Source organism: Callithrix jacchus, chromosome 8 (assembly GCF_049354715.1).
Source record: "Callithrix jacchus isolate 240 chromosome 8, calJac240_pri, whole genome shotgun sequence".
Taxonomy (NCBI): Eukaryota; Metazoa; Chordata; class Mammalia; order Primates; family Cebidae; genus Callithrix; species Callithrix jacchus.
Window position 1 is genome coordinate 107455217 of NC_133509.1, and position 15996 is coordinate 107471212.

The window sequence follows — 15996 nt, forward strand, 5'->3', positions numbered from 1 at the left end:
AGGGGAGGGGAAGGCAGACAACAAGGGCAGTCAGCCTAGCAGCTCCTGCCTGCCCCGGGAGGGCAGTATTGTTTTCCCCTCCTCAAGGTTTCAGGGTAAACAGCCGCGCACCTCAGTGGAATGAGTTCCCAAACACCTAGACTCAGCAGAGTCCCCAGAGGGCTTTGACCTCAGTTGAAATAATCTTTTCAGGCCTCTGGCAAGGGCCAATTAACTAAAAATCCTTTCAAGGAGTTAGTTTTTATTGCGAACAGTCCTTGGACTCCTTTGGGACTACTGGGTCACAAACATTAGTGCCAGCCTCTCCCATCTCAGAGCGCTGAGATCCAGCTGCAGTAAAACCCTGGCCCTGGCTGGATCTGGAGGGAGACATCCATCAAGGTGGGAGGGCAAGCATGGAAACCTGCCTCAAACAGCGAGTCCAAGTCTGGGCCTCTGAGATGCCGCAGTAGCCACCGTACAGAGTGGCTCCTGCTTCCAGCCTCAGCGTGCTAGTTGTGTGACCTCAAGCAAATCACTAGCCCTCTCTGAGCCCTGGTTTTCTCCTCTGACATGGACAGGGTCATCTCATCCCTTCCAGCTAGGAGTATTCTGCAGCTCTGTGCTTCCCTCTGTCCTGAGATTTCTGAGTTATGTGGCTTATTCCTTAGAATGGGAGAGGAGCTACCTTCCTGCCCAATTAGTTACCTGATTCGGAATTGCCTGCCAGCCTATGAGGCTGGGAGATAAATGTGGATAGAGTTGAGGGGTGTATTTACAAACCCTGGACATGCACTGGCAGGAGAACTGAGTGCCCTAGGCTCCCCGTACCTGCCCTGCAAGCCCTGCTGGGTTGTTCAGGGTTCACTCATATATAGTGAGTTGCTGAAGGCCTAGGGAGGACTCACAGAGAACAGGATCAGTGCCCCACACCCTGCAGCCTCGCCACTTCTGCATTCCTTCCCCGCCCTTCTGGTCCAGGTGCCCAGCTGTGTGTGTGTCAGATGGGGTCAACTGGGTAGAAAGGTGGACACCAGGGTGGGTGCTGCCACATCACTGCATGCATTGTTGGGGCTCAGGGGCCCTATGGGTATGGGAAAGGATGAAATGTGAGCATTTGGGAATCTCGGCACACTCTGCTGCTCACCTGCTACCAGGCTTTCTGGTTCCCTCGGGAGCCCTAGGCCGGCTTGTTGCTGTCCTCTTTTAGAGACGGGAAATAAGGGTAGGAGAGACGGTGTTATCCTGTTTCCAATCAGTGGTGAAGTCCACAGTAAGACCAAGTTACAGCTCCTCCATGCTTCACTTTTTCTCTCGGCTCTGTGTGAAATTAGGAAAAGCATATTTACTGTTTTGATTAAGTAGCCGGAAAATGAAAATATAAGTTTTTTTTAATAAACTATAAAATGTAAAACAACAGACTCAGCAAGGCTGGTGGGTGCAGAGAAGACACAGTGGCAAAGTGGTTCCCCACGGGGTCAATGGGGAAGAATCTCGAGGCTTTTATTTATCCTAAAGGGCCACAGGTTGGTTGTCATTTTTGAGACACTGGGCCCTAGACCCTGGCATTTCCCTTGGAATGAAAAAACCCCAGCTGTTCCCGCTGATAGTTCAACCTGTCTGCCAAAAGCAGCCAAAATGCCATCCCCATAGAGTGCCCACTTGGAGAAAAACCCCACTCATGACTCAGCTTCTGGACATGTAGGGCGATCGGGGTCCAGTGGGGGCAGCCGCTACTGGCCTTCCCTCACCAGCCCTCCCTCACCCCCCGCCCAGGCCCTCTCCTGCCTTCCCCAGACCCCAGTGTGCCAAGCAGTCAAGTGAAAATCAAATCCTCTGAGGCAGAAGGACACAGCTGTGTGTTTACAGCCACTGATTCAGATCCAAATCGCGTACCCGGCCAGTCTCCAGCAAGGCAGGCTGGGGGCAGAGTGTGTGTGTGACAGGCAGGGATCTATTTCAGGAGGTAACCTGCAGCCCTTCGCCATGGCGGTGGCTTCCTTCCACCCCCTCTCAGGAAGGCACTCTCACTTCACAAGCAGCCGATGGGGTTGTGAGGTCTCGGCCTGCTGCTTGTCACATGTGCAATCAGACCCTAGTGCCATTCCTGTGCAGTCACATGGGAACTGCGTGGGCTCCCACCTGCCTGGTGAGAAGGTGGGGAGTGTAGGAGCCCCTTCACAGGATAAACCATGGGAAGGCCAACCACACAGGAGACAGGATGCCCACCTCTGCCAAGAGCAGAGCCTGCCTCAGTCCCATGTGGGGAGCAGCAACACTGCAGCAGAAGGGGCCAGAAAGAGAGCATCCAATGGCAGGAGCCTGGCAAGGGGACAGCACTGCCAATGTCAAGGTCAAGGAGAGGAGATACAACTCTGCCTGTGGTCCAGACTAGAAAGTTCAAAGAGAAGTCAGAGCACTCCATGTCTAAGGACCTCAAAGACTAAGACGTAAGACCTTCACGAAGTCCCCCTAGAACAAGCTCCTGGTGGAAACCACGGGGGATGCTTTCTCTTTTTAAAATAGCGAATGAGTGTCCCTAGTTCGAGTTGAGTTAGGAAAGCATGACATATTGGAAGGAGGGCACGATATCAGTCCATAGGTAGCAACAGCCCGTAAGATGTTGCCCTCCAGCTGTGTGGCTACATGGGACACTGCCGGCAGCAGGGAGGGGCGCTTAGAAGAGCTCAGAGCAGTGGGATTTTTAGTTTTGTCACGTTTGCCCAAAGGTGGATGGGAGAAAGACCCTTGGGTGTTTGCTCAGTGACTTGCCAATGGGTGGGAAGGTGAGACAGGGTTGGAAGCATGGAGTCACCCCGGCAGTGGCAGGGCCCACAGGGCAGTGGTTCTTTCATGCTCCCTAATCATGGTCAAATCACATCAGCTTGAACAACAGCACCATGGCCACAAATGGGAATGTGCCTCATTAGTGTAATATTTGGCAGATTCTCTCCACACACCCCATGGCAGTCTGGCTTACTGTAGAAGGATAATCTTAAAAAAATACATGCCCTGCTCCAGAAAAAAACCACATGTGGCCTGTTCACAGCACAATAAGGTTGAAAGCAATGTCCACTCCTGCCTCCCTCCCCCTGCTCACCTCCACTTGCCTCCGTTTGCCCCTATGTGGCTGAAGTGAGTATATTCAGCGTCTTCATGGCAGGTGAGAGGGTGAGTGAGTCCATCTATGTCTGCTGGAAAGGCAGTGGGCCACAAGTGTTCAGCCATGGCCCATCCAACATCCTTTCTGATGACCTAGATGGAGAGAGAAACCTTCCAACCACATTCCAAGATCCAGACCTCCAAAGTGTGGTTCATTTGGTAGATAATGGAATTCTATTTGGAAAGCATTTCTGTAGCTGGGATGATGATGGGTCAAAAACAGATAACATTGTATCAGGTCATAGTTACGGTTTTTTAAAATTTGGTTTCCCAACTACAGGATGGCATTTGTAGCCTTTCCTAAAAATCAAGTAAAAAAAAAAAAAAAAAAGTTCTATGGGATGTCATTGACTACAAGCTTAGTGCAAGTAAAAGCAGAATGCAGCTGCTTTCCAAAGGGCAACTTTAGGCTCTATATCAAAAGTGGGATGGTCAGAGAAAGGACAAGTGTTCCATTGCTTTTTGTTGCTCTAAGCAATATTAAGTATCGGTTCTAAGCCCCCACATTATCGGGAACGTTAACATCTAGAAACAATGCAGAGAGAACTAGAGAGAGATAGGGACTCTGGAAGCCATGTCACAAGAGTCGGAAGTAAAAACATCTAGTCCCCAGCAGACACAGTGGCCACCATGAGCTCTCTTTGCATTTGTCCTCGAGAGTAGACGCTTCTGGATTGTTCCAGAGAGCAAGGCTGGAACAAATGGCTAGAAAATAAAAAGATACTAAAAATATTCTAACAGTAACAAAATATTCCAACTATGGACTACATCCCTTCAAATTAGCAACGAGCCCCTGGCTCGCCAATCAGAAGCTGAATGGCCAAGGATGGTATAGAGTAGGTTTCTACACCAGATCCCAAGATCTTTGTTTTGCAACCGGAATTCTATGCTGCCCCAAATAGCTGTTAAATGGATCTTACTGCATTTCATTCTGTGGTTTATAAATAAGTCGTGGAAAAGGAGAATGAATTATATGGAGGGAGTTTGCTGTGATTGGAGGAGAGGGATCTGAAAGACTCAGACTAGACTCTGCCTTGAGGGAGAAAACGCCACACGATGACACAGTCAAACCAAGGGAAACCGTCAGGAAATGGAATCACTGCCCTTCACATGTCATCCTTGGTTTTTTGTTTTTTGTTTTTTTTTTTTTGTCATTTGCTGCCACAGCAGCTGAGCTCTGGGCAACAGGGCTTTCTCTCCTGAATGCCTAAAAGGAGGTCAGTGAGTGGAGGACACAGGTGCCCGCTGGCACAGGGCACTGGCAACCGGGGTGCAGTGAGCCCCAGCACAGCCAGGGTGGCCATGTGCATGGGGCGTCCTGGCCCCAGGTTGAAGAAAGCTCTTCCTGTCATAGTTCCCATCTGGAAAGGCATTTTGTTGAAAGCAAAAAGGATCATGAAATCAATTGCCTTTTACCCAACGCCAGTTGCAGACTCCAGGTAAATGAGTTGACATCAAAAACACCTTAGCTGACTGGGTGGCGGTGGCTCGTGCCTGTAATCCAAGCACTTTGAGAGGCCAAGGCAGGTGGATTGCCTGAGGTCAGGAGTTCGAGACCAGCCTGGTCAACATGCTGAAACCCCATCTCTGCTAAAAATACAAAAATTAGCAAGGCATGGTGGTGGGTACTTGTAATCCCAGCTACTCAGGAGGCTGAGGCAGGAGAATCACTAGAACCCATGAGGCAGAGGTTGCAGTGAGCTGAACTCACACTTCACTCCAGCCTGGGCAACAGAGCAAAATTCCATCTCGGACAAAAACAAAAAACACCTCAGGCTGGCCAGGAGCAGGGCATACCCCCAGAGACCTCGAACTGAGAAGAAACTGTCCCCCCATCCCAGCTCCCCTCCTCTGGGGCCCTGCTGGGAGACGTCCTCAGCCCAGCTCAGGGGAAGGAAAGGGCTCCCATGTCACATTCTTTCCAGCTGTCCTAAGAGCCACCCAATTGCCGATGACACTCCCTCCTCTCTTGGGCTTCACCAGGGCTGCTTTCAACTATCGTGGGATTGTATAATTATGGTTATTACAGCTTGTGGCTTTTTTCCTCTCTTCATCTTTTGCTTTCAAATTCTTTGAGGCCTCTTATTAAGCATGGCAATCCTGGTAAAGTCAGCAAAGTTTTAATAGACACTTCTTACAGCTAAAGAAAGCCTAGTCAGGGTTGATTGCTACTATGTTCCCTCATATATTCCATTAAAACTCTATCGGGCACAGTTGGTGCCTGGGCATAAAAGGTGGGGAAAAGGGAGGGCAGGGAGGCAGAGGGCACCTGAACTTAGTCACAGGGCTGGAGTCACATTCCACACTATGCCCCTGGCCTGTTCCACGTGCACCAAGTGTCAAGTGCATCTAAGCCCCCATGCCTGATAGGAAAAGACAGACTGTCAGGCAAGGACTGAAAGCCTGGCCTTAACATCATAGCAGATTACACTGGGAAAGGAAGATGGGACATCCAAGACAACACTCAACCCAACCTTGTCATCTGCAGCAAAAGTAGTGGGGGAATTCTGACCGCTGCTCTGCCCTGGTTAATACTGGAAGGTTCTGAGGAATCCATAATTTTAAATAATTAAAGGAGCCAATCACTAGCCTTTGTGAGTCACCACCATCCTGTGGTTTTACACCTGATGGAGGTTTCCTTGATAATGATTCAGCTTCGGATCTCATTCTTGGCTAGCCTTTAATCATAGCTTTCTTGTTGTTGCTGGGTTTTGTTTTTGAGACAGAGCCCCACTCTGTTATCCAGGCTGGAGTGCAGTGGCACAATCTCAGCTCACTGCAACTTCCACCCGCAGGGTTCAAGCGATTCTCCTGCCTCAGCCTCCTAAGTAGCTGGGATTACAGGCCTGCACCACCATACACAGCTAATTTTTGAAGTTTTAGTGGAGACAGAGTTTCATCATGTTGGCCAGGCTGGTCTTGAACTCCTGGCCTCAAGTGATCTGCCCACCTCAGCCTCCTAAAGTGCTGCATGAGCCACTGTGCCCCACCCGTAGCTTTCTTGAAGAGTTATCAGAGTTGTAGGAGATCATGAGTGTGGGTTATGTGTGTGAGCAGGTTCATCCAGGTTCCCTTTATTTCTATATTCCCCGAGACTACACAGATGACTACACAGGGAGGTGCATCTTGCCCAAGCAGGACTGTGTTTCTGAGAGGCCCCTGATTGGCTACCTGTGGCTGACAGTCCCACACCCACCAAACTGCCTTTTATCCTGCAGGTAGCCAGTTACCACACTGTCCATGTGTCAAAAGAGCAAGGAGCTAGACTGCAACTGAACAGCACCAACGACCTGGAGCTAGATGTCAAAAACCTGGCAGGGACATTTCCCCTAACTGCATTCTCATCCACTACCGAAGATAACCTGCTTATGTGACCTCTTAAGAACCACGTCCCTTTAGTACCCACCAGAATGCACAGAAGTAAGCTAAGTTTGGTCAGACAACCCAGCTGAATCCCTTTTCCTCCACCTGATAGAAGTATATGATCCTGGGCAAGTCACTTGCATGCCCAGTGGGTACAGCAAAGCCCACTGCACAGGGAAGAGGCTGGCATTAAATGAGGGTGTGATAGCAAGAGCTGCCATTTATTGGGAGCTCATAATGTTGTACTGTCTCGTGCTGGCTTCACCTGGGATGGACTGTGGTTCTACTCCAGCTCCATCCCGTAGCTGTGTGAATTGCACAGCTTTTCTAAGCCTCAGTTTCCTCATCCATAAAAGGGAAATAAGAGTAAATAAGTAGGAATAAAATTCACAATGTGCTTAGCACACTGTGTACAGGGTGTTTGCTTAATAGGTATGGCTGTTAGAATCAGTTTCATCATCATCATGTTATTTGCAGCCAGCTCATACTTAGCTCTGCACTTATTTAATTTCCAACACTATTCTGCAAGGTAGGCATGATTATATCTATTTTGTGCTTGAGGGTGGGTATGTGGGTATCTCATATATGACAGTGTGTGCAGAGTACATTTATTACAGAGATGAGCTCATGGTAACTACTTGATAAATGGTAGCTATTATTGTTGGCTTATTTTTAAACTCAACTCAGAGAGGTAGTTTTTCTGCATTTCCTGGAAATGAAGGGACTGTGGTGCCCAGCAGGCCAGCTCCTGCTCTGTGGTCAATTTCCTGGAGCCCTAAGCACTTCCCAGGAAGCAGTGGGAGCCACGGGGCTTGTCAGCCTTTTGTAAGGTGATGGGAGGTGGGGAGGGCCAGCGGGCAAATGGCGCATGTGTTGTGGGGATCTGGCATTTGGTCCCTTACAGAGGTGCGGGACCCAAAGATGCCTCCTACTACCAGACACAGATCAGGAATGGGTCTACCCATGATAAGAAGGTGAAACCCACTCCTCCGAATGTAGGCCCCACCACATGACAGAAACACTCGCCTCTCAGCTGTCTGCTTGCCTGGAGCCACCCTGAGCAATGCAACCTCAACAAAGTCTAGTTGCTCCATTGGTGCGACAAACAGAGGTTTCCGTTTTTTAATCACTTGTTCCAAAGTGAGGTAGTGGAGGAGTCAGAAGCAGGGGATACTTTGAAATCCCTTGATAAACCGGACCCCTGGGGTGGGCATTCCTACTGCCTATCGTTCCGACAGAAGCAGAAGCGGAGAAGCCATTTCCAGGGAGGTGAATAAATGGCTTTTTCATGGGGGAGGATTCTGTTTTTATATATGTATTTTAAGGTGAATGCTTTAAGTTTGCAGTATTTGTCAGAGTGGCATCTTAGGAGCTGATATAAAACTCTACAGCCAAACAAGCAATTGCCTGTGCACCTCGCATGAGATGCTTCTGTAAGTGCCTGTGGTCTAAACATGCACATGAACGCATACACAGGTGCATGTGCCGGCTGCCTGATGTCCGCCTCTGTGTTCGGTGTATGGTATGTGTATAACCATATGCCTCAAACCTGCAAGGGTCTCTGTCGCATGGATTGCATGCCCGCTGCAGCTGTATGTGTGTCTGGGCAGGGGCTCCTCTAAAGCCACAGGTCTTCACAGTTTCAGCTGGATAAGTTATTCTTCACTTCCCTTCCTAAAAACACAATTGCCTAGTGCTGCTGGCGCAGAGTCAGAATGGCCGCTGCATTTCACCCCCGAGGTGGCTTCCTTCCAGCAGTGGGTGAGTGATCCCGGCGTTCGCACGCTCTCTGACCTGTGGGATCCTTCTGCACAGAAGGTGTCCCAAAATCCAAAAGAGATGATCTGTTTGTCCATGGCCTTTTCTTTGCCCACCACTTCTGTCCTCATGCCCTGGTTTCAGGGACAGTTGGCAGCACCCATTTCTTGGTGTCTCCATGTTTGTTGCCCATTTTTTGTACCCATAGTTTTTCTCTCGTTAAGAAACAAAGAGCTGAGGGGTCCAGAAATGATGCTGAGATGAGTCCCTTGTCCCAGAGGCAATGTGCAGATAATATCCTTAGGTACTGACCCAGTAACTCTCTTCTCCTGGTCCCCATTCCCTAGCAGAATAGGGAATGCCTGCAATCTTTGAAGATGCTTCTAAATCCAATAGCAGCATCCTTAGGCTTCATTTCCTGGTGAAAGCTGCCATAACTCTTCCTCTGTGGGCCCTTGGCCAAGTCCTGCAGGAAACATAGCAATCTCACATTTCTACACACTATACCACCAGGGAGAAGAAAGCTGGGAAACAGCCCATCCCCTGTCCCACAGGGACTGATAGCATCTCAGCAATCCGTAAAGAGCCTGTAGAGAAATAAGGTTCCCTGTAGCTAAGAATTCCAATGACCCAAGTTTCTATCCAGGTATCTCTTGAAAATGCTGCTTAGTCTGTTCCCTGCTGTACTTTTTCAGGTTAGGAATGCATGTCTGGTAAGTTCCTACTGAATTGCATTCCTGAGCATGGGGAAGAAAGAGAAATGAGTCAGCCCTCCTTGCATATGCATCCAAATGGTCATGGACATTCACTGGTGTTATGCTTTTGTGAGGGGATGAGGGGTCAGCAGTTCTAGGCTCTGCCTTATCAGCTGGCTAAACCAAGGACCTCAACAAACGTATGTGTTTTGGGCAAAAACATTTGCAAGAAATGATAAGTGTCCCTAGGAGGATGAAGTCAGAGTCCTCCTCACAGGTCCTTGGGAATATCACATACTGCCAAGCAAATAACTTTCTGCTTCATCCACAGTATCAAGTAACTAAACTCTGGCTTCACTGTCTCCCATAGTCATAGTCAAGGGTTACTTGAATTTCCTAGTTGGAAAAAAGTAGCATCAAGTTGTTGCCAATAGCAGCACAGCCATGTCCCTGTTTCCTGGAGTCTTTTGGTCTTTGCCTAATTTGGAGTGAATAAGAGCTTAGATCCCAGAGTCCATTTGGGAAGGAGGAAGAGAAGAGGAACAGGAGGGCATTAAGTGGGTCACAGGAAGGTATGCCACTGAGAGGCCTTACAGGCAGAATGCCCCCCTCCATTCTACTCCTGAAGCCGCCAAGAATTTCCCGCAACCTCAGAGTAGAAAGAGCAACAGGATTGTTCAGTCAGGTGAGAGGAGGGAGAGAAGAGAGAGCTGGTGTGAAAACGGGGCATTTCCACCACACGGGGATATAGAGTAGCAGGGAAAACGGCAATGCACAAATTGGACGTGAGACCGGGGAGTCTGGGCCTGGCATTCTGCCACTCATGTAGGCCTCTGCTGCTGAGTCCTTGTCTCTCCTGGCATCCCTGCCCGACTCCAGATTTGTCCCTACACAGCTGGGGACCATGGAGAAAGGCCCCCCATCACTCAGCAAAACTGACAGGCAGAAGTAGGTGATGAACATGGCGGGGGCAGGGTTAGAGGTGCCAGGAACACCAGCAGGGAAGGCTCCCCCCACCTAGCTGGGCACCCTGAATTAGGCACTTGACTTAGAATGATTCGAAGTGGGGTTGGTTCTCATTAGAGTAAGTCCACCCTGCCTGCCCCACCTAAGAATGGTGAACATCACACCTGCTTCTGTTCTCCCTGGAGCTTTTGCCATGTGTGTTCCTAGAGGAATCAGCACCAGTAACACAGGGCCACAAACAGAATGGTGGCTTCACCCAGGCTATCCAGCAGCCACCACCTGAAATCTACATGCACCAAGCCATGGTGACCTGTGCCCCAGCTCAGTGCAGTAACCAAAGCCCCTTTTGCCAGGGTAGCCAGCCAGCAGATGGTACCTCCTTTCTCTCAGGATTCCCAAATGTGATGAGAGGAAGCCCCTTCACAGGGTAGAAACTGCCTGAGATGGGTTCAGGCATGCTCAAGAGCTTAAGTTCTTTTCTCAGGGAAGTTGAGAAAATCACCCTGCATTGCCCAGAGAGGTTGCCTGGTGTGAGTGGGCACGGGGGACTCCTTCGTCCCCAAGTGTTTCCATCTGCCTCCTTCCTTGAGAATGACAGCCACATGCAAAGGAAGAGAGGCATGGGTCGTGAAGGCCGACCAACTCAGCTCTGCCACTGACTAGCCATGCACTCCCAGGCAAGTTACTCAAGCTCTGAGTCTGTTTCCTTGCTCATTTAGTGGCATTTATAGAAATGCCTAACTGGCAAGCATGTTGTGAACACAAGTCCAGGTGTTTGTAAAATGCTTCGTGTGCTCCACACACAATAGTTGCTCAATGGTCCATCGGCAGGTGGCTGTTAGTAACTGTCCTCACAGCTACATGTGTTCCTAGCAGGGGGACCATTCCCACCATGCCCCTGTCAAGGCCTGGGTGATTTGAAGAGCAGGGCACTTGAGAAGGGAGGGTACATCAGCTATCCACACCACTCCATCAAACTGGAATAAGAAACTCAAAGAGAAAGGCCCATGGGAAATCAGGGGATAGGTGGGTCCTTTTACATTTAATCCAGATAGGATAACTGGCAATTCATCTTTTCTAAATTCAAAAACTTAAAAATTTTTAAAGCACTGGTAGTTGCCACTTGTATTAGTCCATTTTCACGTTGCTATAAAGAAATGCCCAAGACTGGGTAATTTATAAAGAAAAGAGGTTTAACTGACTGACTCACAGTTCCACATGGCTGGGGAGACCTCAGGAAACTTACAGTCATGTTGGAAAGGGAAGGAGGCACGTCCTCTGTGGCAGCAGGCAAGAGAGAGCCCATGTGTATTAACATTTCTAAACCCATCAGATCTCATGAGAACTCACTCACTCCCTATTACGAGAACAGCATGAGGGAAACCACCCCCATGCTCCAATTACTTCCTGTCAGTTCCCACCCTCAACACATGGGGATTATAAGGATTACAATTCAAGGTGAGATTTGGGTGGGGACACATACCACCAATACAGGGTAGAGTAAGGCGTCTGAGCCCACCAGTGGTCCTAGTGACATTCTGTAGAAATTGTTTTCAGATGACCTACTCCTGGGTAGATCCCATATCCCCTCTGTCTACTAGGCAGAACCTGAGTGTTTATATCACTGTACATAAGACAGGGGCTACTGCAAAAAAAGAAAAAAAAATCATTATTTTGATCAAATTTCTTATTTTTTTTAAACAGGTTCGGTTTTAAGTATCCATGAGTCCACTATATATTAATTCTTCAACCAGTGAACTTCTTTTTTGATTAATCTTCTTTTCATCAATCCCTTGGTGTTTATAAGACTGGGGTATTGTTTTATATTTGTTATATAGCTTCCTATTTAAAAAGGGTCAAATAAACAGAACATTTTAAAATCATGTAAAATGCCCTTTAGCCCCTGAGAGAGATCAGAAAGCTTGTCAAGGACCTATGAGTAACACAGATTCCAGGAATAGGTCAGCCACAGGCTCCTGCCCCTCCTCACTGGGGAAGGGCAAGAAAGCCAGGAATGGCCTCCCTTCCTTCCCATGCCACTCTGACCTATCTCTGTTGTGGAAGAGCCATAGCAGGTCCCCTAACCCGTTTTTTCATTTCATTTGCCCCACCTTGTTTCACAGAGTTGAACAGAGTGGGTGATAAGAAATAGAGAATTTTAAAAGTGTTTTCAAATTATTCTATGTTGAGTGTGGATTTTCCCACCACCCCCTGCCAGCGTTTCTCAGGCATCCCAGACAGCACTCTCTCCCCCCAGTTTTAGACATCATTGAGAAAGGAGATGCCATGGAATTCTTTGCACTCCATTTTAAAAAGTATTTCTTTTGCTCTGCTCGGTGGAGAAGGGGCACCAGGGGCAACAACCTTCTTCTGGGAGTCACCCGATGAAGTCAAGTAGGTCTTTCGCTTCTCCCATCCTGCAAACCCAAGCTAGGATCCCCTATCTTTCCACCTGTCTCTTGGGCTCCCAACCCTTGTCATCAGGAAGTCTCCCCAGTCCAGCCCCAGGACCCTAATTCCACACATATACATCCTTTATGAACTTGAGCACCATCTATTCAAAGGTGACCTTCAGGCTCCTTGAAAGTACGGCTCATCTCTGAGGTCTTCACTTCCTGCCTGCTAAGGTCGCTTGGTGAGCTGTTTTCAACAGAACACCATTTTTCATGAGCAAGGATGAAAAATGTCTGTGTGTCACACCCAAGGGGTCCGTTTGGGTCAATGGAGGCTAGAAATAGTGTTCCACATAAGTTCTGTTGCAAGTTCGAATTCCCCTAACAGTGGAATCCAGGTTCCTCCTATACTGGAGGGGGAAGCACTGAATTTCTCCAAGGCCAGGGATGGGCCCAGCAACGGAAGAAGAATAAGGAGTGGGAAACTCCAAGGCATAGATGTGATAGCTGGGACGTTTTTTTTTTCCTAATGTCTTTTTTTTTTGAGATATAATTATATATGGTAAAATGAACAGATCTGAAGTGTACAGCTCAATGAATTTGACAAGTGTATGCACCCGTGTAACGTATACCCCATCACCCTAGAAGGCTCCCTCATGTCCCTTTCCAATCAATTTCATCCTCCTCCCCCAGGGGCAACCATGGTTGATTTCTTTCCCCATAATAGCCTGGATTTTGACTTGGCAGACTTGAGATTTGTAACTTTGGTCTTACTTCATCTGAGCATATCAGCAAAAGAATCTCATCAGAAGCTCAGGTGTCTTTACTCTCTTAGTATTGGAAAAGGTCCTCCCTGAGCTGCTAGTGCTTGGCTCTGCTGTCCCTCATTATGCCCCAATCTGACCCCAGGGCTACTCTCTGAGTCACAGCCCTCCTCCCAGCCAAAGAGTTTAGCCTCAGTCTCCCAGGTAAGTAAGTGGCAAAAGCTCTTGGTAACCCAGATAGTGCATGCTTTGTTGATTAATATGTGGAAGTGCAATGCACAGAGCCACAGCATGTCAAGCAGCATGTTGATTTTTCTCACTGCACAAAAGGGGGCCATTCCTTTTGTGTGTTTCCTTTCAGAAACAAAGGATTCCATGACCACCTTCTTCCAGGCTTCTAGCCATCGAGATGGCCACGGAGCTGAAATGATTAATCAGAGTGGAGGGTGGGAATTGAATGTGTAGGTGTTAGTGAACCCAGCACTGAGTCCATGGTCCATGAAATTGAAGGATCCCAAATTCTATTGGATTACACTTTGCCAAATGTCTCAAAGGTGAAAAGCACTTTGTCGGTATGCAAGGCTTTGGTGTCTCTGGAATGTACCTTCTGCAGCTCAGTTCTTAATCACTGTATATTTTTTCACTTGGACAAAGGCTGCCTGCTAATAGCATTTTCAACCATCCTCAGCTGCTTTGCTCAGCTACGCCAAGGCCTCGGGCTGAGCTGGCTGCCGTTTCCTGGCACCATGATCCGTTCCCAACTGACCAGCACTGAGGAACATTATATATTCACACCCTGAAAAAAACTGCTTCCTCTGTAACTATGCAAATGCCAGGCACAGGCAGGCAGAATTACCACTCCCCTTCTAAAGTGGTTCCTTCAGGATCATCCAAATTGGAGGCAGGGATGAGAGTAAAGTGGGGGTTGGGGGTAAATGCCCGGAATAGGCAGGAGCTCCCCTCTCTCTGGAGACAGTTCCTTGGGAGCTTCCTGCAAGCCTATAGGGGCATGCACTTCAGGGCAGCTCATCTCTGAACACAGGTAGCCTCTGCTATCAGATTTCACTTTGATCACTGAAAACTACAGGAGTAGCTCAGCTCTTCAGAAGGGAGGCAGCTGCTGAGCAAGTGTGATTGCAGTATTTCTTCCCCAAAGCCCGGGGCCAGGCATCTAGCCATGCCTGCATCCTGCATGATTAACCGCCTTCCAGCCTGAGCCTGCCCTCACTCACCCAGGAGGTCGCTGGGTAGCGGGTAGATTGCAGCTGGGCTGAGCTGCTTCTCAAGCAGACCTGAACCCTCATGACCTCCATCTTTAGCAGCAGAGCTGGCATTTGGTAAATGCGTGAAAGCAGGAATGGGGAGAGGGAGACAAAAATGCCAAACAGCACCTCCTAGGTTGCTGAGAGGTTGGGAACAATCCCAGGGGTGGCCCCTGGGCTGGTCAGCCGCATCATCCCTCCCTGAAGTCCTGGGAAATAAAAGCAATTGGGGGAAGCAGAGGAGCGGGCAGTGACAGGCTGGCCACAGGTCCTTGGAGTCGGAACTGTGAGGCTGAGCTCCAGGATTTAGTCAGGAAGAGATTAATTAGTGCCTTCAAGTCCAGCCCAGCCCATTCTGTAGAACGAGGAAGAGTTGAGGATAGGGAAGCCTCAGGGCCAAATTCACCTAAAACAGACAGACACAGAATCCTCCAGAAATAGAATCTCTAACCTCCCTCAACCCACAGTCCCTACTCCAGCCAAAATGACCTTGCTAGTAAGAATGAAGCTGCAGTGAGGGTTTGGGCAACTGGTAAACCTCACCTCCTTTGTCTCCAGGCTTTTAATGTACATACTGGCAACAGACTTATTCAGAAGCTTGAGTGATTTTTTTTCCACCTATCCACCAGCTAAATGAGAGCCCCAAATGCTATGGATTGCAAACCCAGAACATATATATGTGGATACACAATGTGTGAAGGAGGAGGAGCCAATATTAGTATGTGGTGGTGATCACAGCAATAAGCAGCACCTAAGAGGAGAGCAAACTTCCTTTGTGCCTTTCATAGGGCAGGGATGGGCATGGGTAACAGGGCAGGGGAGGTTTCTAACAGCTCTCACACAAGCAGGCCCCTAGGCTCAACAGCCCCACATTTCCTCAGAGAGGATGCCCCACACCCCCATGCTTCCTGCCTTCAGGCCTGCACCAGAAAGGCACCTTCCCAAGTGACAAATGCCTCACACTCTATGTAAGAAAGGGCACTCAAGGAGAGTCATAGCTGGGTGTGTGCCACAGAACCCGGGGCTGGGCGGGGGAGCCCTTGAAGGTCAGCCTCTGCCTTCTAAGAGCTATTGTTGTACCTAACCCGCTCTGGACAAAGGCATAGCCGTTCTATCTTAGCAATTTTCAAAGACCGACACCATAACCCTTGTGGATTTTTTTTAAAAATCTGATTAAAAACTCCTTAGCTGAGTATAAATGTATCCTGCTGCAGGCCAAGTTTAGTGTAGTTGAAGATTCAGATAAGGTTGCTGATGAGGAGATTATGTGGGCATGTGTGTGTGTTTTTTAAGATGGGGAGAAAAAAATGATAAGTTTGGTCTAGTGAAAACGGGCAGTGAAAGAAATAGGGGGAAAAGGTCAAGGAGAGGTAGGGAAAGGCAGACTTTCTGACAGCTCCTGAGGGCAATTTCATTTCTGGACAAACTCCCATGAATTCTCAAAGTCAGGCTGGCCATGCCCCTCCATGGAGATCTAAGCCAGATGCCACATTGTCCTGTATCCAGCAAATCCACAGCCCGTGTCGTTCGTTTATTAGACAGACCTGTTATCCATCAATTCATCAATCAGCAGGTTTATTGAGGACCCTATCAGGCTTCACAAACCTGATCAATTTTTTTAATTACATCTAGCTTACACTCAGCCAAGCCCAGT

At 48.6% G+C, this 15996-nt stretch overlaps 2 protein-coding genes across 18 annotated transcripts in view; one reads left to right on the top strand and one right to left on the bottom strand.

The window, feature by feature from the left end:
- Positions 1-15996, top strand: part of RGS6 (regulator of G protein signaling 6) — a 635569-nt gene that overhangs the window by 614260 nt on the left and 5313 nt on the right. For 5 of the 12 annotated variants that reach the window (XM_035260909.3, XM_009006271.5, XM_054240130.2 and 2 more), the window contains one exon: positions 8199-8265. The exons of the other annotated variants lie outside the window; for them this stretch is intronic. In XM_035260909.3, the coding sequence (XP_035116800.1) occupies positions 8199-8265 (67 nt within the window). The remainder of the gene's footprint in view (positions 1-8198; positions 8266-15996) is intronic. 12 annotated transcript variants of the gene reach the window in all.
- Positions 1-15996, bottom strand: part of LOC144577438 (uncharacterized) — an 86529-nt gene that overhangs the window by 35029 nt on the left and 35504 nt on the right. For all 6 annotated transcript variants that reach the window (XR_013521357.1, XR_013521355.1, XR_013521356.1 and 3 more), the window contains exons 2-3: positions 3080-3234; positions 1127-1299 (exon numbers count right to left, since the gene is read on the bottom strand). Coding sequence is in view for 2 of the 6 variants with exons in the window: in XM_078335317.1 (XP_078191443.1) it covers positions 1127-1299; positions 3080-3207 (301 nt within the window). In the remaining 4 variants the exon portion in view is untranslated. The remainder of the gene's footprint in view (positions 1-1126; positions 1300-3079; positions 3235-15996) is intronic.